This window comes from Zingiber officinale, chromosome 2A (assembly GCF_018446385.1).
Source record: "Zingiber officinale cultivar Zhangliang chromosome 2A, Zo_v1.1, whole genome shotgun sequence".
NCBI classification, from domain to species: domain Eukaryota; kingdom Viridiplantae; phylum Streptophyta; class Magnoliopsida; order Zingiberales; family Zingiberaceae; genus Zingiber; species Zingiber officinale.
This window is the reverse complement of record NC_055988.1, coordinates 177,270,973-177,295,458: the sequence shown is the minus strand read 5'-3', so window position 1 is coordinate 177,295,458 and position 24,486 is coordinate 177,270,973. Positions and strand designations below refer to the sequence as shown.

The following is a 24,486-nucleotide window of genomic DNA, read 5'->3' as shown; positions in this document are numbered from 1 at the left end:
GTTAAGATATGGTATCATAAATACTTTTCTGACATGTTCTTTCATAGGAAATATGAGAGAATGCATCCATGCCTCGAGAAGCGTACTTGTCGCCCACCAAAGCTCTATATAAAGGGAGGATCCATCACCGGCGGAGGTACACGTTATTACTGTTTGCGTTAGTTCTATTGATGCTCCACTTCTTTTACAATTTCAATGATTGACTTGAGTGTCGGAAGGTCAACGTCGGAGACCCCTTCGCTGACTCGACACTAACATTACTTATTTTGTAGAGCGAAATGTGATCTACAGTCAGCGAAGCTATCACATCTTTAACTTTCTACTTTCCAACTTTCAGATAGGATCACAGGCCTAATAGTAATTTGATTCTAACAAAAATCTAAGTACTTAATTAGTAAAAGAGTTTACAAGAAATCTTTTGTTTAATCGGCGTCGCTTGATTTTACTGTTTTGCTATTTCCAGGGCTCTCCTCTGCCGGAGCCGGAGCAGCTTGTTTCTTCCTATCTCGATCATGGAGCTCTCCTTCGAATCTGAACCATGCCGTGGTCGTCTCCTGCTCCGCCCCCTCCCTCTGCTGCCTGAATTTGGCGTAGATGTCTCCTTTGTAGAATTCCTTCGTCCTCCATACCAGCACCAGCGACACCGCGGCGCCGACCACCGTCACCGCCGTGATTATGAGAAACGACTTCCTGAAGCACTCCACGCCGATGCAGGTCAGGTCCCTGTCATCGCCGGCGATGCCTAAAGCGCTTCTCTGTTTCCTCGCCTCCACGTCGTACAAGTGCCCTGCCACCCTCACGCTGAGGAGATAGGACCCCAGCGGGCTGGCGGCGCCGCCGAGGTTGTACAGCGTCGAGTAGTACTTGAGCCCGAAGAGCTCGGAGATGATCGCGAAGAGCAACGGCCACTGCGCGCCAAAGCAGAAACCGATCACGACGGAGGCGAAGTAGAGGGAGTTGGGCACGCCAAAGGCGATGAGGAGGTGGCCGACGCAGGAGAGAAGGTGCACCGCCGTCAGCATCAGTGGCCGTGGGAACTTGAACTTGTTGAGAAGAATCTCCGACGCGAAGCCGGAGGTAACTCTGCCGGCGTAGTTCCAGATGCTGATAAGGGAGACGAACGTGCCGACGCTCCGCTTCGGGTACCCCAACGACTCCCCGATCTGCGCCAAGTTGTCGATCACCGTCAGCGTCCCGCCGACTCCGCAGATGATGGCGAGGAAAAGCACCAGCATGTCAAGGCTCACCAGCGCTTGCAGAATCGAATAGTCCTCGCCGCGCGCAGGCGGCCGGAACATCTCCCTCGCGCACCGCGCCACCGAATGCTCTCTTTCTTTTTCAGTTCCCTCGGTGACGACAATTGGAACCGTCGGCGATGGTTCTTTCTCGACTGTTATGTTGATCGGCGCTGGGTTTCGGAGGTCGTGTTTTCTCCGGTGGAAGATATTGAATTCTTCCTTGACGACGACGGCGAGGGGTAGAAGGAGGAGGAGGACTACTATTGTGGCGCTGATGTCGTATTCAGGGCGAGAGAAGATGCCGGTGGTTTTCTCGACGACGATGGCAACTAGGAGGTAGGCGGCGAGGGCAAGGGAGATGTAGAGGAAGTAGTAGAAGGCGCGGGGAGTCTTCCCCGACGGCGAGGAAGGTTCGACGCTCATGATGCGGATGGTGTGGACGAAGACGATGGAAACGGCGGCGGGGAGCCAGGCGATGAGAAGGACAAGTGACTTGGAATCGTCGAAGTAGATGGCGTAGTAGAGCTGCGTGATGATGGCGCCGCTCAGGCCGACGAAGCCCTTGAGGAGGCCGATGACGATGCCGCGGTTCGCCGGGAAGTTCTTGACGCAGGTGACGAGGGCGCCGGTGTTGGCGAACGTTTGGGAGTTGGCGCCGACACAGATATAGAGGCACATGAGCCAGACTCGGGGCGGTGCGGTGCGGCCAGTGATGGCGAGGTAGATCATGAGGTAGCCGAAGAGGTTCATGGCGGCGCCGAGGGAGAGGACAACCCACGGCGGCGTCACCTCGTTGATGAGGCCGGAGAGGATTCCGACGTTGGCGCCGAGGTCCTTGAAAAAGGAGATGGTGTTGAGGGTGGACTGGTCGTAGCCCAAGGAAGTCTTGATGTCCTTGGAGTAGATGGAGAAGATGTAGGTTGCGCCGGCGGCCGCCATGATCAGGCACGAAGAGAAGAACATGAACCACCGGCCGCGCACCACCTGAACAGCGAACAGGAATCCGTCGAGCTTCATGCCGTCTCCAGACACCGTGGCGGCGCGGCCGCCGGAAAAGTCCATCTCTCACACAGAGTCAGTGGCGCTTGCTTGTTTTATGCTCTGTTTTGGAGGAGAGAAAGCTTTAATGCCTTAAATTATTTAATATTAAAATTTAGTTTAATGTAATTATTTGGGGCAAAATAGGAGAATAAAAAGATAAAATTATTAGGTTTTATTTATTTAGAAGGAACTGGCAAAAGAAATATATTTACTTTATATTCATTTAGAATTACATACATAATTTCAGATAAAATTGACCTCGAAAGTGACCTATTTTTTTTTATAAATAAAAAATTAATTCAATACATAAGCTTTACCACATAAAAAACAACTTATTTATTTTTAAAATAATCCTATGGTCCAAATTATAAATATATTTTTAAAAAATAATTTTAGATGCAAAAAAATTGAATAATGCTATAGGGTTCCTCAATTTTAGGATAATTTGTCGACTCCATGAAGACTTTGGCTCTCCATTGATTGGAATTCACAATATAAATTCCATCTAAAAGAAATAATAATAATAATAATAAAATGCCAAATTTTGTTTTTTTCTCATGATGAACAAAATCAATGAGTAGATGTGATATTATCTTGCATGAATCATATTTCATGAGTGTGACTTCAACAGTAACCAAACAAAAAACAGGTCGGCAATCTTTATTCTTTTCACATCAATCTATACCATATAAAAAAACATCAATTTTAAATTTTCCTTTAACCGGTTTAACTGGTTCGATCGCACAAACACTTACGGTCGAACCGGAGTTAGTTATACATTGAAGAATCAAATTTATAGATCCATGCCATCAATAATGAATCAAGGTGTACACATATAGTGTCCATAGAAGTCTATGGTAATAGATCTGAAGGATTAGAGAACAAGGTCTGAGGAGAAGGGTAAACAACCTTTTAATTCGCTAAAGTGTTTTCCTATCTACTAAATAAATATACATCTTTTTTTCAAATATAGTTTCCAAATCGGGAAGGGAAGCTGATGTGGTTTGTAGACAATGATACTGTCGGACGACGTGGAGGCACATGATTGGGCATGAGATTTGAGGGATTTTGTGTGGTATCCTTTTTCACTAATGACTTTTGTTTTTTTAGAGAGAATTCTAATCAATTTAGAGGGAAACTTGTTTGCATTATGTAACATAGTGATATCACTAACAGTAAGAAACATATCATCAATATATAGAATTAAAATAATAAACTAGTTCCCACTAATTTTCATATAGATACATTGATTAACAGTGTTTTCTATAAAATCATACAACATAATGATATCATTAAATTTAAGATACCATTTGATCCCGTCCGGAAATTGAGTCGGATGGAGGCGGGTCTTGATGGACTGGAAGTTGACGAAAAGTCGTCGAGACGTCGAATCTACCTGGTACCCCCTGGAGAGGTTCGCACGGACGGCTGACGAAGGAAGATGACTAGGACGATGACGTTGCTGCTCTGCGCACACTCAGACGAGCCCACGAGTCGTTAGAGACCAGAAATCAGGGAAAAAGTCCCCGGGTCAAGCCCTCCGACGTTCAAGTCAGGTACTTTTTCTCCCAGAAAGCACAGAGAAAGGACGAAAAGTAAAGACTGGTGAGAAATGACGAGTGAGTGTACCTGCATAAGGGACAAAGCATCCCTTTTTATACTGCAACGAATGTTTCTGGAACCTGACGAGTGTCAGGGAATGTCGACTGTCAGACTTTGTCTGGCGGTGATTGACACGTGGCTCGTCTTAATAGGCTGGCGGCAAAACCGAAGGCGTAGCGAGCCCCGACTGTTAGCGTATTCCCTGACACATTGATTATTCTTTGACATTCTCTGACAAGTGGTTACGATTCCTTGGCTTGTTTGTCATGTAGTGTCTGGACGTTGAGTCTGTATTCCGAGATCTGTACCCCGACCTGCTTCTATATATTATTATCCGTGGCTTGTATGTCCCGATCTGTGCGTTAAACTTGTATCCTGACCTGCCTTTGTCATATGTTATTCATGGTCTGTACGTCTCGACCTATACGCCAGGTCTATGTCCAGACCTGTTTACTGTTTATTGCTATCCATGACTTGTACGTCCCGACCTGCACGCTAGGTCTGTGCCCAGACCTGTTTACTTTTTACTGCTATCCATGGCTTGTACGTCCTGACCTGCACGCTAAGTCTGTGTCCAAACCTGTTTACTGTTTACTGTTATCCATAACTTGTACGTCCCGACCTGCACGCTAGGTCTGTGTCCAGACCTGTTTACTGTTTGCTGCTATCCATGGCTTGTACGTCCCGACCTGCATGGTAGGTCTGTGTCCAGACCTGTTTACTGTTTATTGTTATCCATGGCTTGTACGTCCTGACCTGCACGCTAGGTCTGTGTCCAGACCTGTTTACTATTTACTACTATCCATGGCTTGTACGTCCCGACCTGTACACTAGGTCTGTGTCCAGACCTGATTACTGTTTACTGCTATCCATGGCTTGTATGTCCCGACCTGCACACTAGGTCTGTGTCCATACCTGTTTACTATTTATTGCTATCCATGGCTTGTACGTCCTGACCTGCACGCTAGGTCTGTGTTCAGACCTATTTACTGTTTACTGCTATCCATGGCTTGTACATCCCGACCTACACGCTATGTCTGTGTCCAGACCTGTTTACTGTTTACTGCTATCCATGGCTTGTACATCCCGACCTGCACGCTACGCCCAGGGCTTTTTTTTCCTTTTCCTTTACTTGGCTTGTGGGCTCAGTCCTCAACTGTACCTGGCCTGTGGGCCCTGTCCTTGATCACTATCAGGGTTAACTCTTATCCGACTTATACTCCCATCCTTGGACCGTCCCATCAGCTGAGACTTGGGCCTTGGCCCTGTAAGCTTGACTTCCAACCAGCCACGGGTGCGGGACTTCTGACCTCCACGTAAACTTGACTTCTGACCTCCACGTAAGCTTGACTTCTGACCTCCACATAAGTCTGATTTCTGACCATACTGTGGTCTTGACTCCTAACCACATCATCTTACTGACCCCACGAACATGCACCGTATCACCACTATATGGAAGTTTATTGTAGTCCATATATTGATTTCTTTAATTTACACAATAGATTTTCTTTTCCTGTGGTTAAGAAACCTTTAGGTTGGTCCATATAAATTTTTTCTTCTAAATTACCATTTTAAAAAGCAGTCTTTAAGTCTATTCGGTGAAACTCGAAATCATAATGCGCCACTAAAGCCAAAATAATCCTCAAAAGTCTTTCTTAAAAACTGGAGAGAAGATTTCTTTGTAGTCAATGTCATCTTTTGAGTATACCTTTAACAACAAGTCTAGCTTTATACCTTTCGATGTTACTTTTCGAATTATGTTTGGTCTTAAAGACCCACTATAACTAACTTGTTTTGAACCTTCAGGTAATTCTACTAGATCCTATACTTTATTATCATCCATGGAACTTAACTCTTCTTTCATAGCATTGGATCACTTTTCGAAATTGTCACTTTTCTTGACTTGTATGAATGAAATTGGATCTTTATCCATGCTTAAGTCACATTCATGCAAGTGAATAAATTATATAATCATTTGAAATAGCGGGTCTTCTTTGCCTTTTAAACCTCTTTAACACTATTTCTTGCAATTCTTCTATGACTTGTTCATTTGTGATTTATACATTGTTAGTGGGTTCATTATCTATGCGTTCCTGCAGGCCCGACTCAAGACATAGGTCATTAAAACCTATCCTAGGGCCCCAATTTTATTAGGGCCCATTATTATTTAAAAAAATAAATAAATTTAATACCTAATATTTACATTTAACAGCTATACTTCTCAGGCTATATTATGCATGCATGCAGATTTTGCTTGCTTCACATTTAATTACATATTAATTATAACTATTATATTCTCTAGTCCTAAAATCATAGAGCTACAATATAACTATATATATAACTATATATATATATATATATATATATATATATATATATAATCCCAAGTATCTTCATTGACTATCTTTGGGGTGACCGGCCAAGCCCCACAGAAGTTTTCCACCGATCACCAGGGTAAATCGGAAAACGCACGCGGCAGCCAGCTCAGAAGCCCAACATTCTTTGATTCTGCCCCCCATTTGGAGGAAATTTTTTTGCAAAAACATCGTAGCTGGGGTTCGAAAGATGAGTGCCTGGGTGACAACCTAGATGTCTTACCATGGTACCATGACCCGGGGACTATAATATAACTATATAAGACCTTGCACCTAATATCTTTTTTTTCATCTGATTTTGTAATTAGTTGATCATTTACTCATTCTCTCATTAGTGCTCTATGTATTTTTTTTCCCTCTTTCGTCATTGGTTCTCTAAAAAGACATCCTTCTCCTATTTCACTCGGTAATATTTTTTCGCTCTTTTCTTTTTCTCGAAACGTTTTTTATTATTTTGTATAAATGATAAATTATAGAAGTAATGGACTATGAACCCAAACCTAGATTATTAGCAATTGTATTTTCTTATATATTTGTGTTGTTAATAGTTAAACTTTGAAATATCATCAAATTAAAATTACACGGCATGAATTTTTAAATCTAATTTATTTTTAAAAAAATTAAATCTATCGTTGTCAGTCCCAACTCTGAATAAAAAAGATAAAGAAAAAATTATTTTTTTAAAACAATATTATTAAAGGTCTAAATTTTTTTTTTTGGCCTAGGGTCTCGTGGAACTTTGAGACGGCCCTGTGTTCATGTTGTGGGTTTTGAAGTCTCCTCGAGACGGTTTAATGGCTAGCGTATGAGGTGCTGTCATCATGAGATTTAAGATTCGAATTTCGATATAGTCGAGATAAATATCTTCCTTATATGTTAATTATTATTTTCAAGATTAGTAATTATCCGTGATTGATTTTCTCCGTATTTATCCGTTGGACAATAAAATCTATAAGTGAAGAAACAATGAAGTGAAAAAGATTCTTAGATTATTTGACAACAATCTATTGTGACCCATCTAACTTATAGACTGGACTTTAATATAAAATGGTCAAATGTGATGGTTGTTTGACCGAAAGTAATTAAAGTCCCGGGTTCTATATATTTTAAATAAAATCCATCTTCTCTCTTTTATAAACGTAGCAGAGTTATCCGATAAATATAAATAAAAGGAATAATTTTGAAAAAAAAAAAGATAATAGGATAATTTTCATTATCGTTTATATGGAAAATTATATTGAGATATTAATATTATACTTCCATTATCTTTTATATGGAAGTTATACATTCCACGTACACGATAATGAGATAACTTCCATATAAAAGTAAATGAGAGACTCTTTTCCAGTGCATGTGATATTGTATCTATCATCATCAAAAGATACAAGAAAGGAAAACGTAGATAGCAGAGAAATATTATAAAGGTTTTATAATCACAAGGATTTAATCATTTCATTATGGATCCAGGTATATCTTTCTCATCGTTTCCTAATTTAGATATTGTGATATATCCAAGCTTCTTTTCAGCCTATGATGTTCTGAAGATCAAAGGACGAGTTGGAATTTCATTAAGGATGAATGTTCTAAAAATCCATCTCTAAGTGTGAATAAGTTGTGCTTTGGATTTACCGTGAACTAGGAGCGAAGACAATCGGCTTCTAGGATTAGTCAGGCTTCAGTTTAGGAACACAGTGAAGTTGTACGAGGAAAATGGAAGTAGGCAAAGAGTGGAATTCCAATGCCATCACTGCCACCAAACCTTCATTGGAACATTTTTCTCTTTGTCCTATTTCAACAACAATAATAAAAACAACAACACGTTTGCTTTCAGATGTTTGATGGATTACCCCAAAGCATCCATCACCAAATCCCACTTCCCACAAGATAAAAAAACTAGGGTTTCCAACAAACAAGGTTGGTGAAGGTGGAAAAGCTAAGTGGAATCCTCTCATCTACTTTTTAGGAAACACTTCCAACTAGTTTCTACGGGTAGACATCATTACAGGAACTGATGATGCAATCAACCATGACCTTATTCTTTCACGAGTAAAGGTGCGGTAAGGCGATTAAACAAGCCTCTAACATCCATTATGACTAATTGGAACAAGCATAAGTTTACTAATACTATCTTGAATTGAAGTAGAACCTGTTTGATTGCAGTCTGATCAGTCACTTAGCATCCGTTACACTTGTCAATGTGGGATCGATTGGCATAGAACATCCTAGCTTCGACATTGGAAGAGGTTCATGGAGACATGGCCTTTGTGTTTGCTCTATCACACTTCTGGTGGACGACGTGAGTGGACTGACCGAAATTGCAAACAAAGTGGAAACTCTTACCTAAATAAAGTGGAATGCAGACCCACAACTCCATTGGCTGACTAGTTCTCCATTGTTGACTTCACAAGTTTTGCTTTCAAGACATCAGTTCTATTTCCAAATTCTGAACCATTGTTTCACATTTATACATTGGCACTCAAGCGAGGAAGAAGATGCTGGAACTTGGAGCAGCTCATGTTCCAACCCTCAATCGGTGGTGGTGTGATGACCCAAAGAGGAAGGCAATACGGAAAATGTCCAGAGGGAGATGTGAATGATGAAACCTTTTGAAATTGTTACATCTGGGGAGACTGAGTATGCAACCGGGCATGGTCGTGCTCGCCTTCGTAGGTGACAATGAGCATCGAAGGGTCTTCCAAGCACCTTTCCACATGTTTCCTGGCAGGGCAGCCTCTTGTACTGCTGCATTTGTAGTAACCCCTGGAAATGCAAATTTCTGCTTTTTAAAGACAAAATTCAGTAGCAAAATTATACAAAGAATTAGCAGCTTTACACAACCACAACATAAAACATTTAAGTTAAAAGAAACTTTAACCGAAAGTTCTAATTGTGCCAATAACCTTCTTGGTTTGTAAAGTAGATGAATGGAGATTGATGTGTGATACAATACCTAGGATGGGGGGAACCCTTGATTGGCTTTTGCCCGTACTTCCTCCAAGAATACTCATCCGGAGGGACATCAGCTAGCTTAATACCGATAGCAGGAACCCTAATGGATCTCTTAACTCTTAGTTTCCTAAAGATAACCCATTTGACAAGTGTTAAGTTGAATGGCTTCAACTACAATTTCAACTCTGAATGGTAATAACGTCCATAACTTTACCTTCTCTTTGAGCAACGATACCGGCCACTTGTGGCACATTTGCCATTTCCATCTTCCCCTCCACATACACACCTCCGCTTGGGAGGATGGTGTGGGTTCACTGGGTCAGATATTGCTGGTCCACCAATCAGATGGAATGATTTGCCACCCAAGCTAGCCACACTATGATCCATGCTTACAGATGACAAGAAGGATGTCGTCCTTGAGGATGGTGTCTGACTAGAACCCTCAAATTTGAGGTTAATGACACTATTATTCCTTTGAAACATGTGGGCCTGAAGCTTCATCTTCTCGTGAAGCTGAAACCTTGGATCATTTTGTGGCTGGCGTTGAGGAAACTGGTAAAGACTCGAAGGCGAGGTCTGTTGTCCTTGGTTCTCGAGGAAGCACCTTTGTGATATTCGGGACATGTTCATGGCACTTGAATCCAAGAGATGAATTTTTCCCTCTAAAATGTTTCTTTGGAGGAGCTGTGGTGGGTTAGAACCGTGCTCTAACTTGGGCAACAACAATTGATGGGCCGAGAGGAGCTTATGATTGGAGGTGGATATGACTTTGTTGGCAACCCTAACTCTGCCATGGCCAGAACTCCTATCTAGCAAAGAAACTACCTTTCTGAAACCTGCAATGGCATCCTCTGTCTCAGCCAACAAATTTCCAGACTGGGCTTGATCTTGAGGCCGGAAGAGGAGGCTCAGGACTCTGCGGCAACTCTCCACAGCAGCTATATTAGCTTTCTCCACCTCTTCCATCTCAAAATCACAGCTCTAAATCAACCCTAAAAATCCCATTTTTAGGGCATCAGTGGAATAAGAAAAGTCCCAAACTCTGCAAATAATAAGAACGTTCTAAGAATCTAGCCATACGAAAATAATAAATATTAAAAGATTGATACGCAACAAACACATGATTGAGTTAGATGATAAGAGATCAAAACGAAGAACAAACAATCTCCACCAAATTGTTCTAACAAAAGACGCTGTAGAAACCAAAACAATCTCCACCGTATTTAATTAAAAAAAATAATCAAGATGATATTTTTGGAACGAAGTTGACTGTAAGCATCAGAAATCAGACTCCTTGAGCTACGTTGTACGCAGTATAAGATTAAGCTCAAAATACGTTAAGAGAGGCAACAATTCGACGCTGCGAGGAAGCAGGAAGATAAGAGATAGAACGGGAGAACTGACCTTCGAGTTAGGATGAACAAACCCTAGAGTTCTCTGTTGCTGCTGCTGCTTCTGGTGGTGGCCGCCCTCCGTTGGCGTCCGTGTCGCTGGGAGTTGTGAAGGAAGCACCAACGGAGGAAGAGGTTCGCTTCCTCTTCATTACTTTTAATACGGGAGACGAGAAGGACGACATTGTTAATTTACATATAATAGGGGTTTATTTTAAAACTTTCGACATCTTCATTTTTGCCCCTTGGTTCCACTAATTTTTCCGAATGACCCCTCTATTAATAATAGAGGGTAGAAAACAATTAACGAATTAATTAATTAAAAGGAAAAAAAATAAAGTTTTGCTATTTCTTTTGTCGCAGATCCCATTGAATTACACGTAAATATATTAAATGTCAAGGATTTTTTTTTTGATAAAATGAACCTATTTCTAATTAAGTTCAAAATGTAGCCATGCACTAATATTCAATGAGCAAAATAAAATAAAAATTAGTCACTTTAGCTTCCACTTACAAAAGTAAAAGCGCAATTGACAATTCATATTAAAAAGACATCACGTGAAATTAATATTTGAATAAAATTCAAGCTTATGCATCACTCAAATTGACTCAATTAAAATAAAAAGGAATTCAATTATTGGATCAATAAATCCTAAATTATAAATTATCTCATAAAATCATTTATTATTTTCCTAATCACACTTATCCTCTATTTTTTTTTTTAACAATTGCTATGTGCATTGTTTAATATAAATTGGATTTGAAGAATTTTAATACTCCATTCTAAAATATAAATATTGTAAAAGTATTAATAAAATTTTGATTTTATATATATATATATATATATATATATATATATATATATATATATATATATAACAAAAAAAATCAATAATCGAATCAATTTATAAGGGTATCTTCGATAGAGAACCTCAATTATATTTTATATGTGACACATCAAAAATAAAAATTTCACTCTTTTATGCCGCTCTAAGAAAAATCTCCGTACAACTTTGTTATGAGTTGCAGTCAATCATTCTAGTATCTTTAATTATATAGTTTTGAGATGATGGACACCTTATCCGGTACACCCCGCTTGCATATATCTAATTTTTTTTTTTACAGTTACTGTTATAATTCAACTCCTAAATTCTAAAAATCAAATTTTATTGACATAATCAAAAACTTAAAAAATATAAAAAGGAAAAAAAATCAATATGGACGCCCACGCTGGGTGCCTAGGATAACATGGACGTGTGTATCGCTATATATATATATATATATATATATATATATATATATATATATATAAATGATTTTGTAAGGTATTGACTATGTTAAATAATAATCCTCTTCGCATCTGAAATCATCGTCAGAATATTTCATTGGGATATATTAACTGATCAAAGAAATAATCATTAGCGATCATGTCTGACTTTATAATCTCGATTTAAATACCTTCTATTAATTCTGTTGAAAGAATTTTGAGCAACTAGAAGTTTTATTTCCTTATACTCAAGTAGCATCAGTGTCATTTGATTCAAATCATCATCTGAATCTACTAACAAATTTATCTATTGATCACGAAGAATAAAACACCTAGAGTGACTGAAATCGTGAGACATTTAAAATAAATGAATAGTATCAATATAGTTTGAAAAGACAATATGAGTAGAATGGAGGATTCTAGCTTCTATACATAATATATAGAAATATTTATAATAACTAATTTATAACGACTATTTTTAAACCAACTAATTTTATAATGGATACTTTTATAATGACTAACAGCTAATTTATAAAGATTATTTTTAAACTAGTTAACTTTAAACTAGCTCTTTAGCTGAGAATAAATATCCTCAAGCTCATCCAACATTCACCTTCTTTTTTTTTTCTAATGCTCATGGTATTATGTTGAAAGTTTAAATAAAATATGTGCAGATAATGATAATACCCTAATCAGCAGACACATCCAAATTATTTATCCTCGTTTTTGGAAACTTATTTCAATACCAATAACACTATAAAAATAAATTACATAAAATAAAATTTAAAAATATTAAATTTTATAAAGATCATCTAAAAAAATATACATTTCATACCATATCTCTTTTTACATAACTAAAATTTAGAATATAACTTAAATTGATTTTTAATCATCTTACTAATATCTTTATAAAAATTTTATATCTCTTCATTGTCATCTCATGTTTTTACATCTCAATTCGTTCTCTTCATAATTCTTTCATTTTTTGCCACATATTATTAGATTTCATATTTTCAATGTCTCTAGTTTTGGATTTATCCTTCCTTTTTGCTGCCTTTTCCACTATTGGTTGAATATGGACTTTACAATCATCCATGTCCCTTTTCCTCCATTAGATGAGTATGGACTTCACAATCATCGACGCCGATAAGAGCATCCAATTGAATGAGAATGTGTGCCTTCTTGATTATGAGGTCTTGAATTGTTTGTTAGCACGATAACTAACTTTTTGTGAAGCATATTTCTCACAATATCTGACAACTCACCAAATATATTCATAGTTGAAGGATTTGTTGCAATGCTTTTTCTGTCACATTTTATGTATTCCCATGAGCTCATCCTCATCGCTCCACCCGCTTTCACGATATGTATAAAAGTTGTTATATATGATTGTAAATTCATTAACGATCGAATGAAGCTTATAAAAATGTGATTTTAACTTCACCCAAAGTCGCTCCACAAATCCATTAAATTGATACTTGTTGTAGTAATTCGCGATTCATTTCCAGAAAGTTTGTGCTTTTGATTATTATTGATAATTGGGTCGGTGCTAATATTGATCTATACCTTTGCAAGGTATATTTTTTCGTCCATTGACTACTTTACTTGGTGCCATGCACACCCAAATTCACTTCATTGCCCAACTTTGGAACCTCAGATGGTATTACTGATTCTTTGTGATTCTCGAATATGTCAATACCGGCCCTCCTTGATTCGTCATAAAGTATAAATAATGATTGCGGAGAAGAAATTTCATAAGGAGGTGACATTATGAATTGACTTGCCATGTATTACCAAAATCGAGAAGGTACATATAAAATGAAGGTTGAGGGCATTACTTAGAAGAGCTCAAAAATTTTGAAAAATTTAAATATTTGAAAAAAATTATGAAATGTATGGACCATTTGAAAGTTTTTAAGGATAATGTGTGGAAATAAAAAATTGAGAATATTAAACATCAAAACGATTGCAAGAACTTTATGAAGTTGTATTTTCAAAATTGAAAATTTTCTAAAAGATCCGTTATAATTTGGATCTATTTTGATAGAAATATAATTTGGATCCATTTTGAAAGAGTATATATATATATATATATATATATATATATAAAAATTATTATTACTTTTTAACAATAGATCTATCGTCATCAAAAATTTATATTCGAATATCGACAAAATCGAGATATATACCTCTTTTATGTGTTAATCATTATTTTAAATATTAGTAATCATCCGTAAATTATTTTCTCTATATTAATCTTGGGAGACATATGACCACCATTGGATTCGAAAAATCAAATCCAACCAAAGATTTTACAAATTTTAAAAAACCTCGTCACAATGATGTAGAGGATTTTCACATGATTTTTCAAAAGGCAAAAAGTTCGGAAAAAGCTGAGATGCCCTAAGTTATAAAAAGTCAAATTTTGAGGCTCCAAGTCTTAATCGTGGCGTTATTGCGAACACTATAAGTCAACGTAATTCTATCACATTAAAATCCATATCTTTCTTCTCTACTGCTGCTGCTGCTGCTTCTTCTTATCTATAATCTCAAAGAAAAACATTAATTTCACAACTAATTTAAGTCAATTGCGTGACCTACTTTGGAAAAAAAAACAAGTCATTATTTTTTATTTATATATAATATATGCATAAGAAGACAAATTAAAAATATGTATATTTTAAAATTTCAATAACTACCCTTTCAATGTTGGACCACACCATAATATCATATAGCTTGTGGTTCCAATTATAGCCGGCATGAATCTCGTGCATATTTCATTTTTGTCGAAAAAAATAAGATTTAGAAAAAAATAAGATTTAGAAAAAAATATAAAATCTATAAATAAATAAATAAAATAAATGCACCTTTCCAAGCATTTATTGAATTCACACATTTCCACATGCATTTGTATGTGAACTCAACTAATGTAATAATAAAAAGAAAAAAAATAGTAATAGGAATTAAAATAAAATTATAAGGACCTTCTTTGTCCCTATAAATATCCTTCTTTGTTTCCTTGTTTGTGCATTGCCATTTTCAAACTCAAATGGTGAGACACTTCTTTTTCTACTATCATTCATTTTGTTTATTTTCTTTCTTGAAAAGATTTTCATTTGTATATCTGCTATAATTTTCATATTTAACATTATTTGTTTATTAGAAAAGATTCGCTAATTATTTTTCCACATGTTTTTTTCTCCATTGTAAGCTACTTTTCTTCTTCTCTCTCCATTATCTTCAAGTAAACAACAAGAAGAATTGCTATTCTTTTTCTTTCTGTTTTTTTTTCATCCTTCCTATCCTTTAGTTATCTCCCTTAAGTTGTTTTGTTGTAAAAATTTTCTAATGAAAATTTCTGTATATTAATTTACATCATTGAAATAATTGATTTTCAATCATTATAGGCTCGAATGAATAACTATGGGGATTACGACATGGGTCAACGACCTAATTGGTACAGGATGAGGCCTTTTAACATGGGCCAAGGGTATCCAGACATCACAACGATCGAGATATACTCGAGGGGAGCAATTGAGACGGTCAGAGTAAACTACCCTAATCAAGAGCACTCAACTTTCCCTAATCCTTACCCTAATTACCCTAGAGGAGGATCGAGCAACTATGGGCCAAACAAGGCACGAGTATTTGTACCTCATTTTTCGTCTCATTATAATACTAAACAACTATTCTATTTGAAATTTGATTATGATATGCATGACTAGATCGAAGCGGTCAAGGTCGGTGATTGGGGCGCCAACGTCGGCTCACAATGGGACATGGGCCCCGTAAACAAGATTACGAGCATGAAGATATACTACGGAGATGTAGTAGACTCGATCGAGATAACCTACTGGAACAATGGGTCCATCCGGTCGACTCCGAGATACGGTGGAGGAGGAGGCAACCTGGCGCAGGCAAGTCATAGTTTCCAAACTTATTGATCGACCAATTCTTTTAATTTAGGTTATTTGTCGATATTTTCAGATTGATCTGAAAGAGGGAGAGTACCTGAGCTGCATGAGAGGCTACATAATTTTGAACTACCAAGGGTTGCCTTGCATAAGTCAGATCATATTTGAGACCAATTTAGGGAAGTATGGGCCCTACGGAAGAGGGAGTGGGACCCCCTTTGCCCTTCCTGTTCTGGAAGGCAAAATTGTAGGGTTCTTTGGGCGTGCAGGGGATTATATCACCTCAATTGGGTGCTACATCATGCCTAATTGTTCTAATTAAGTGCAAAATCAGGGTTTAGATTAAGTTTCATGGATGTTGTAATAACACTTAAACAATGGTGGTGATCGAACGTTCGACCCGAAACTAGATGTTGGTCGATTATTCGATCATAATAATGTTCTCCACGATTGATAAAGTAATGGGCATACATTGGTTTGGCCTTTTAATTACTATCAATACACACATTTTGTCCATGAATAACATGGCACATTAGCCACTGCTACCTCAGTCGTCTCCGCCAAGTTTTCGACATTCTTCACTTTCCGGACTGAATCCTTCCGTGGAATGAAACCGCCATGTCGGATGCTACCAGCATCGGAGACCGCTTACTATGGAACTAGGAGATTAGATTCTCCGTCCCAAGATTCTCATATCCTCATGCCCTCTCATTGATCGGACGAGTTAAATTATATCTCAAGGATACAGTCTACATCACGAGAATGTCATGACCGTCCGATCAACAAGGAGACATAAGAATCTAGGGACATCTGATTTGATGGAACTCGGCATCATGCAAGCATTTGTCCATGAATAACATGGCAGAGGAGCAAGCTTCTGGCTCCGACACCACCGATAGAGGAAGACTAAGGTTGGACTTCTACAAAGGAAACAGGTCCAATGAGATCATATTAAAGGCCCAGTTAAAGCCCATAAAATCTCGATTTGATTTGTGATGTAGGCCTAAAATGTAAGGTGTATTTCATGACAATGTCAGGCGCTAATTGGTCTACCCTAGAGACAGACATGGCGCCCACTAACCAAAGCCAATGGGCGGCAAAGGACAGAATTTGCGTACGTGAATCATACTGAGCTGGACGCCCGTGTCCATGATCTACACGCATTTATTATACGTATTATTTTTTTTATTTTTTTTATAAACTACTCAATAATTTGCTGGGTCGGATCTGTCACGGACCCGACCGATCTACTCAATAATTTGCTTGGTCGGATCTGCCACGAACCCGGACCGGTATCCTATTACGCTCATGCGAGTGTTTGTACACATACACCACAAGCTCCGCTGTATTGTTTCCCATATTCATAAATTATAATATATATTATATACATGCTCTTCTGTCCAAACTTAAATTATTAATTGTATTATTCAATTTATTAATGTTTCTTCTCGGCAGCATTATTTGATTTGATGTGATGTCTCAGAGATCTCAGTCGAGCGAGTGCTCAATTATGGACCTGATGAAAAAACCAAAGGAATTTTAAGTTTATCCTGAGAAAATTGAAGAGCATTTCGACAGTGGAGGTTCATTATTTGCAGCTTGTAAATTGTTAGCCTCGTAGGTTTGTTATTTGGTTAATTTAAACTAAACAAATAATTCCAAGTTGATGTTAGAGTCGACATAGGTCCCCGTCTGACCGATCGATTGAACCACCGGTCTGACTAATGAACCACTGATTTGAACTTTTGACCAGGTCGGCATCAAGTCTGACCCTGATGAGTGAATTTTTTGACGGGCGTCATATAAAATAGTGGGAATTGAAAGAGCAAAATGTAAGAAAATTTCAATTTACTGCCCTTCAGACTATAAATTGAGACACCTTTCTCTTCTCCTCCCAAACTCCACTCACTCTTGCTATCATCGCCAATACAAGGAAATGGAAACAGAGATGGACAACCTCAAGGCCACCGAGCTTAGGCTCGGCCTTCCGGGGAGTGGTGCCTCCAACGATGCACAGCCAGTGCCCTCAAGGATGTCTAAGCGCTCCATGGACGACCACACCCATGCCCGGAAGTAAGCTCTCCTAGTTAAGATTTTCCCTCGGGATACCAAAGACTTGCTGGGGTTTCAACTGATGACTTACTGATATCTCAAAATGCCTCAGAACACAGCTAGTTGGGTGGCCGCCAGTTCGCTCTTACCGGAAGAACGCGATGAAGGCTGAGGCAGCTGGGTTGTTTGTCAAGGTCAGCATGGATGGCGCCCCTTACTTAAGGAAGATCGATCTGAGGGTGTACAAAGGCTACAAGGAACTAAGGGAGGGGCTGGAGGACATGTTCATGGTCTTCGAGGTCTGCAAAGGGTCGGAATATACCATCACTTACGAAGACAAAGATGGGGACTTGATGCTCGTTGGAGATGTTCCATGGGAGTAAGTCTCTAACTGCATACACCCATGACTTAATTTTATTTGCTTTCATAAAGATTTAATCTCTCTTTTCCACAGGATGTTCACATCTTCTTGCAAGAAGCTGAGGATTATAAGAGGGTCTGAGTCAACTTGAAGCTAGATACATGTGAAGGAAATGAAGACCTATTGCGTTTTTCCTGGCACAAACTAGGAAGGAGCACAGGATGGGATTGAGTGATATAATTATCTGTGACTCTATCTCTTACCATGTACACAAATAGCTGTGTTGTTCAATGCATGCAATCTGTACAAACAAGTTTTTTGAGTTATATATTTGATGTCCCCTAAGGATCTGTTCCTATGTTGTTCTCTTCCAAATGTAAACAAGAGATAAGTAATGTTACGTTGTTGATGTTGAAATATCTGGGTTTTCCTACATGTTCTTGTCATGATATCTAATGATGAATCAAATCAGGAGAGAAAAAAACAGATAAACGAGTGCATACATTGCATGCAATCTTATCATGTGATGTGTTGATAAATAGATCTATAAGCTCATCATGAATCTATTATGAAACAGAAGATGAAAGATGTTTTCATGTTGAATCATGCTGTAGAAAACAGATTGAGAACAACTCACATGTCAAGTGCATTGAATGGGGAGGAGGATGAGAGGGTAGCATTCCACCACCTTATCAACAACTGTGGGTGTGAGGCTCCACAGGAGGATACTTCCATGTCTTTGGATGGGGACCTCTCAGTGCCTAATGAAAGCGCAGGACAAGGAGCACAGATGACACTATTTTCTGCAAGTGAGGCAACAACAATTCAATCAGTGCCATTCTTAATAATTGAGTGAAATGAACTTTGCTAAATTTATGGGTGTCGACATGAAGCTTACCAGTTGATATCAAGCTTAAATCCAAGGCCTCAATAATGGTGGCCAGTCTCTCCTCCATAACTTCCGACATTAAGCACTGTACAAGATGGATCATAAGGTGCGTCTGCCGCAACTTGCATAATGATGATAGAAGTTACGCTACACGCAATTGCCTCCTCAAGTCAGGGAAACAATACCCAACATTCCAGCCAACAGCCATGTTGCTGCTGTGGTTCATCTAAGAGCAAAAAAGAAATTGAAAGATAGATACTCTACACTAAACTACCAATCCAATCTGTATGATAGGGAGAACAATACATGAAATATGGTTTGCTAATCTAATAAATCTCATAAATTGGGTATCAAGGATTCACAACATAGTACCAAAGATACCAGTGTGAACCCTCACATGACTAGTATCTTATAATGTCAGACATCAGATACTCTCCACAGTAAGTCACAGATTCATTCTTTCACAAGTTGGGGTTGATCCATCAGCATGTGTCGTGCCAAAACCATGGAGAGACTGCAGGGGAAGCCATTACTCTGAAGGTTGCAAGTTTGTGACTAAAAGATATATGCCAAGCATCTTTCATCATAACTCTAGAATATACTGCGAGTAGAACTCGAGGTCTTTCGTTCAATGTCTAGAAATTAAACTAGAATGGTGTGAAATCATCACCATACATAAAAGAAACAGAAGCATCACTGCCATTGGTTTGGAGAGTAGCCATTCTTGAATCCAGTACGGCCAATTGAGACTTCACCCACTGTGGGTTGTTCTTAGATTCAATCCACAGCACTTCACCAGTATCCTTGTGCTTGAAATCAGGATATTTGGGGTTCCTCTGTGAAAATAATTGCAAGACTTTAGGTTCCAATCACTTAAATGAATTGATAGTTTGACACTAATTAAACTTCCAAGTTACCAATTACTTAAACAATTTTTCTTTTTGTCACTTCAATTTTTTCAAGCAGCAGATTAAGTGTTAAACAATTACTTCTAACATGTAATATAAGCAAATTATTTTCATTCATTAATCTTTAACAATAAAGGTAGAACCAAAATAATGAGGCTATCATATGGATTAACTAAACCAAGAAAATATAATTGTAAATCCATCAATATAGATTTTAATTTCTGATGACAGGGGAATGGAGAAGATTATTACAAGAGAGCCACACTGAACATAGGTGTCAATTTTAAGATTATGAAGCTGCTAAATTTAAGAAAGGCTGAAATCATCCATTTGCATTTTAGTTGAGCATATTAGCAGTAAACTTAATCTCGCTCTGATATAAAGTTATATAGGATATATAGAGAAAACCCATGTAAAATTCACACATGGAACTACATTGCCAAAATGTTAACATTAGTTAAAATTAATAAAAATGCGGAACTGCCACATTAGCAGCCCCCTAGAGTTGATCTCATGGATATGGAAGGAGGTAAATACAAAAACCCAAACTGATAAGTGCATCCAGCAAAGGGTGATGAAATCCCCCGCCAAGATTTGACCTCTATGGCCATTACCCATGCACACACAAGCTGAGCCAATCCAAGGGACATTATTTAAAATTAATGAAATAATTTTATGATACATTACATATTTCCATGTAAATCTATTATCTAATGATTCACAAAAATTTTAAATGCAATATAGTAACTTCATACACACTGTATATCGAATGTCCTATTCTACTCCTATTCACAATTCTAAATTAAGTTCAAAACACGCAAATAAAAATTATTTTAACAGATTATTCAAGGTTCATAAACTTTTAAGCTAATTAACCACTGAAAATATTCAAACAATGAGGAAGTATCTAAACAGACCTAAATATTCTTGCCTTTTCTTAATCATTCCAACACATTAAAATAACAAAAATAAACATATGTTCAAGCAGGGAAAACCATATTTTTAGAGTGGAATGGAAATTAATAGGAAAGCGAGTTTCACTTTCCACAAAATATTATTTATTTCCTTGGTCATTTATTCATTGATAGACAACATTGGGCCAGAAATATCAAAATAGAATAATAACAATGAATGTTGAGACTAGAAAAATACAGCACCCTTAAATTTATTGTCAATTATGAAAAAAATTATCGATGTTTTAATTCACAATATTCAAAATAGAGATATTTGAATGATCAAAATGAAAATTTCTTACACACCACTATCTTTATCAAATTATAAATGCATACCTAAGCCCAAACATTCTAGTCGCAGATTCCTCTAACAAAAATGTATGATAAATATTCCCTTGGAAGGAGGCACTTGTCTGCTGATTCTAATGGGAATGATGGTTTCCCAAATAGATTGCCACATATGAGTTAAACATGGGAATTTCATATTCCAAGCTTTTTTTGCCATCACAATCTTAAAAGGTTCTCTGAACCAAAAGCCTCTTTATGTACTAATCATTTTTCCTTATGTAGAAGATATCAAGACCGACTACTAATATCACTCTTTGCGAGAAAATGCTTGCTTCACTGATTTCATGGAATAGATGAAATATTTATTACCTTATTGTTCCTGTTATCCCACCACTCTGTGGGGTTAGCAAAGAAGGCTTGCCAGAGCTCTACTGTAGAAGCAGTGGTATTAGTCACATAGTTCCCAACCTTACCTTCATTACCAGAATACAAGTAAGCAACTTTATAGCCATAAGTATCTTGCAAAATTGCAGGAAATAAATTTGAAGTAAACAGCTGAAACATGCATCGTGAACCCCAAGATTCTGATAAAGTGCATCAAATAAAATTTAGAAAAGAGCAACACATATGGAGTTACTGGAAGGAAAATAGATTGAGATGAAATGGATACATTCAAAGAAAATAAAATAGTTGCAAGAATTGGATGAAGCTGTAACGATTTGAGAGTGATCAAAGGAAAGATGAGTCATCAAAATTATAAATAATTTAATTAATTTGAATATTACTAGTAGTATAGCATTACTTAGATATGACGAAAGTACTAGATTCATGCCGCCGACCACATATAGTTGGGACAAAACATATCTTGATGATGACACTACTGATAAATTAAGCACCTGAAGGTACAGCACCCATCTCTTGTTCATACTTCGAGACCGCAGGGAAGGTCCTCTCAATGAAATTTAACTTTTGAACTATCACCTAGCACATGAAGCATTGTCCATTTAAATGAGATACCATGCCAGATAGGAAAATAGGAAAATCCACATTTTTTTCAAGACACCTTGTAGAAGACCTGCCATTTCCCATCTTCCCCATCAACAGAATCTGACACGAGACGCCCAGATACATACACTTGCCGACCCTTTTCCACATGCTGGAACGCCACATTTGCAAGGTCGTCCCAAAATGTTAGATTAATCCTGCAGCAGAATCGATTAAACAAAATGAGCTTCCGTCAAACACTTGGTCTGCGCACACGAAGCCACCATGAACATTAAATAAAATAAAAATCGATGTTGAAGATACAGACTGACAAACAGAAGCAATACCATCACAGACTCTTCCTTACCATGAGGTCTCGGAAGCGGACTTTTTGACACCGAGGCGGGTCCAAGCGACGACCTTCCCGCTGCTGAGTTGCTTGATCTGGACGGGCGCGCCAACGGTGCCGATCAGGTGGACGGAGTTGGCGAATTCCTTGCTCCATGGAATCTCTTGCGGCCGAGGGTACACTCCCCGCTCGTACTCGTACTCGCCGTGGCCGCTCGTGCACCGGATGGCGATCGGGCCAGGAGGCGAGGGGCGGCGGACGAGGCTGAGGTCGACGATTCGGTTCTCCTGGAGGCGAGCAGAGGAACGGAAACCGGAGAAGGAGGAGCTAGGGTTTATGGAAGAAAGTAAGGATTTGAGAGATGAGGGAGTTTGGAGAAGCGATAGAGTGGGCGGTGTCGCCATTCTCCAGCAAGCAACAACGCCACGAATTGGGATTAAATAGGGTTTCTTTTCCGGCTCTCAAAAAACACTAAAATGCCTTGTGAATATTCATTCAATTACATGATTATAAGTAATTTGCGAAAAAACATAGGAGTAAGTTTTTTTTATTTTTTTTAAAATCATTAAAAATGTCACTGTTAAAAAATATTTAATTTTAATTTATTTTATTAAAAAAACTAATTCAAATGAGTCAACAATTAAATTGTGTGCAAATTATTAAGTTTAACTCATATAATATTCTAATATTAAATCCAATATTAAAACACACTCATACTAATAATAAAAAAAATCAAATTTTAGGAGTTTAAATTTTAAATGTGACGAATATAATCAATTCATGTATTTTAAATTTATAATGAATTAAAAAAAATTACACTAAAATTCTCATACAAATCTAAATATTTATCTTTAGTTCCTATGTTAATTTTTGTTTCCGATATATAACTGAATCAGTTTCTTTGTTTCAACTCTCTAATCCATATGAAATTATCAACTTACACCCTATTAAATAAAACCTAAATATTATTTTTTTCTCTCCCAACTTTCAACTTACTCCCTCTCCTTACTTCGAGGTTTAGCGACTCAAGCCATCGGCGACCTTGACTTTTCCTTCAAACTATCGACAATAACCTGATTTCTCCTTAGTTCAATCCTAAAGTATTTCCATTAACGTTAAAAGTAGAAATAAGAGAACCCCGCAGAACCTTACTTTCAAAATTTATAAAAGTTTAAATTTTAAATGGGGTGAATATAATCAATTTAATTAAACAATAAATTTAGAGGTAATTACGAGATAGGGACGGAATAAGGAATGTCATATTGGGAAAAGGTATGTGTTTATAAAAGATTATTTTCGCAATTCGGATATATGATCTTCAATCATATGGCAATAACTGTATGGTTGTGTCGAGCTCCATTGTTTGTGTTTTTTTTTTTTTTTTTTTTTTTTTTTTTGTATTTCAAGAAACAAATTGAAATGCAAGCACCAAAGTTGTTTTTGCGGCCTAAAGTAGTTGAGAACAGCGAAACCAAGCAGGGTGAATCACAAACAGCACAATCGCACTGAACGATCGCGAGCAAAATGGCTTGTGATCCAGATACGCACGCCAGGCACCGTATTCATGATCAGCGGCGCCGCCACGCTCGTTCACCTCCTTCAATACGCTCCAAATGTAGCCTCTTTCGTCCTGCTTCACCACCACCTCCTTGTAGAGCCTGCGGAACAGATTAGCCACTTCATTGCTGCTCCTGATTAGCCCGCAGACGATCCCGCTCCTCTGCAGCAACCGAATGTTGAGGGTGTTAAAAATTAAACTTTATTTTTAAAAGTGGTTGATAAAAATTTATGAAGATAGAATGATGAGGTGACAATGATTAATGAGAGTTTGTAATAGGATAGAATTTGATGAGGTGTCATGATAAGGATAAGAGTCTCATGAAGATAGAATTAAAAAAAAATCTAGATTATTAGTGTTTATTCAA

General features: G+C 37.8%; 5 protein-coding genes across 7 annotated transcripts; 2 read left to right on the top strand and 3 right to left on the bottom strand.

Moving 5' to 3' along the window:
- Positions 1-286: 286 nt before the first annotated feature.
- On the bottom strand, positions 287-2,345 carry LOC122043468. Its single transcript, XM_042604086.1, has one exon. It carries the CDS (start codon positions 2,298-2,300, stop codon positions 423-425), a length of 1,878 nt encoding a protein of 625 aa, XP_042460020.1. The 5' UTR covers positions 2,301-2,345; the 3' UTR covers positions 287-422.
- A 5,920-nt stretch (positions 2,346-8,265) lies between these two features.
- On the bottom strand, positions 8,266-10,760 carry LOC122043467 (probable WRKY transcription factor 21). Of its 2 annotated transcripts, none has more exons than XM_042604085.1 (4): positions 10,610-10,760; positions 9,420-10,197; positions 9,207-9,332; positions 8,266-9,016 (listed from the first exon to the last, which is right to left on the bottom strand). In XM_042604085.1, the coding sequence occupies exons 2-4, from the start codon at positions 10,169-10,171 to the stop codon at positions 8,872-8,874; spliced, it is 1,023 nt and encodes a 340-aa protein (XP_042460019.1). In that variant the 5' UTR covers positions 10,172-10,197; positions 10,610-10,760; the 3' UTR covers positions 8,266-8,871. The 2 variants fall into 2 exon arrangements, with proteins under 2 accessions (XP_042460019.1, XP_042460018.1); XM_042604084.1 differs by having other exon boundaries at positions 9,420-10,247; positions 10,610-10,748.
- A 4,102-nt stretch (positions 10,761-14,862) lies between these two features.
- LOC122043465 (jacalin-related lectin 19-like) lies at positions 14,863-16,266 on the top strand. The gene is made up of 4 exons (XM_042604082.1): positions 14,863-14,915; positions 15,271-15,501; positions 15,589-15,780; positions 15,851-16,266. The coding sequence occupies exons 1-4, from the start codon at positions 14,913-14,915 to the stop codon at positions 16,097-16,099; spliced, it is 675 nt and encodes a 224-aa protein (XP_042460016.1). The 5' UTR covers positions 14,863-14,912; the 3' UTR covers positions 16,100-16,266.
- A 1,392-nt stretch (positions 16,267-17,658) lies between these two features.
- LOC122043466 (auxin-responsive protein IAA31-like) lies at positions 17,659-18,609 on the top strand. The gene is made up of 3 exons (XM_042604083.1): positions 17,659-17,850; positions 17,942-18,208; positions 18,284-18,609. Exons 1-3 carry the CDS (start codon positions 17,714-17,716, stop codon positions 18,339-18,341), a joined length of 462 nt encoding a protein of 153 aa, XP_042460017.1. The 5' UTR covers positions 17,659-17,713; the 3' UTR covers positions 18,342-18,609.
- A 479-nt stretch (positions 18,610-19,088) lies between these two features.
- Positions 19,089-23,034, bottom strand: LOC122043464 (protein OSB2, chloroplastic-like). 2 transcript variants are annotated; one of them, XM_042604081.1, is made up of 5 exons: positions 22,580-23,034; positions 22,292-22,430; positions 22,125-22,209; positions 21,598-21,659; positions 19,089-19,915 (listed from the first exon to the last, which is right to left on the bottom strand). In XM_042604081.1, exons 1-5 carry the CDS (start codon positions 22,963-22,965, stop codon positions 19,727-19,729), a joined length of 861 nt encoding a protein of 286 aa, XP_042460015.1. In that variant the 5' UTR covers positions 22,966-23,034; the 3' UTR covers positions 19,089-19,726. The 2 variants fall into 2 exon arrangements, with proteins under 2 accessions (XP_042460015.1, XP_042460014.1); XM_042604080.1 differs by having other exon boundaries at positions 21,598-21,701; positions 22,580-23,033.
- Between the last annotated feature and the right edge of the window lie 1,452 nt (positions 23,035-24,486).

Excerpts from the sequence above, each read along its gene's own strand:
- LOC122043468 (XM_042604086.1), bottom strand. The coding sequence starts at position 2,300 with ATGGACTTTTCCGGCGGCCGCGCCGCCACGGTGTCTGGAGACGGCATG.
- LOC122043467 (XM_042604085.1), bottom strand. The coding sequence starts at position 10,171 with ATGGAAGAGGTGGAGAAAGCTAATATAGCTGCTGTGGAGAGTTGCCGC. Across the intron at positions 9,333-9,419 it reads TATCGTTGCTCAAAGAGAAG|GAAACTAAGAGTTAAGAGAT; the intron begins GTAAAGTTATGG and ends GGTTATCTTTAG. Across the intron at positions 9,017-9,206 it reads AAGGGTTCCCCCCATCCTAG|GGGTTACTACAAATGCAGCA; the intron begins GTATTGTATCAC and ends TTGCATTTCCAG.
- LOC122043465 (XM_042604082.1), top strand. Across the intron at positions 15,502-15,588 it reads GCAACTATGGGCCAAACAAG|ATCGAAGCGGTCAAGGTCGG; the intron begins GCACGAGTATTT and ends ATGCATGACTAG. Across the intron at positions 15,781-15,850 it reads GAGGAGGCAACCTGGCGCAG|ATTGATCTGAAAGAGGGAGA; the intron begins GCAAGTCATAGT and ends CGATATTTTCAG.
- LOC122043466 (XM_042604083.1), top strand. The coding sequence starts at position 17,714 with ATGGAAACAGAGATGGACAACCTCAAGGCCACCGAGCTTAGGCTCGGC. Across the intron at positions 17,851-17,941 it reads GACCACACCCATGCCCGGAA|AACACAGCTAGTTGGGTGGC; the intron begins GTAAGCTCTCCT and ends AAAATGCCTCAG. Across the intron at positions 18,209-18,283 it reads GTTGGAGATGTTCCATGGGA|GATGTTCACATCTTCTTGCA; the intron begins GTAAGTCTCTAA and ends TCTTTTCCACAG.
- LOC122043464 (XM_042604080.1), bottom strand. The coding sequence starts at position 22,965 with ATGGCGACACCGCCCACTCTATCGCTTCTCCAAACTCCCTCATCTCTC. Across the intron at positions 22,210-22,291 it reads AATGGCAGGTCTTCTACAAG|GTGATAGTTCAAAAGTTAAA; the intron begins GTGTCTTGAAAA and ends TTCATGTGCTAG. Across the intron at positions 19,916-21,597 it reads GGGATAACAGGAACAATAAG|AGGAACCCCAAATATCCTGA; the intron begins GTAATAAATATT and ends TTATTTTCACAG.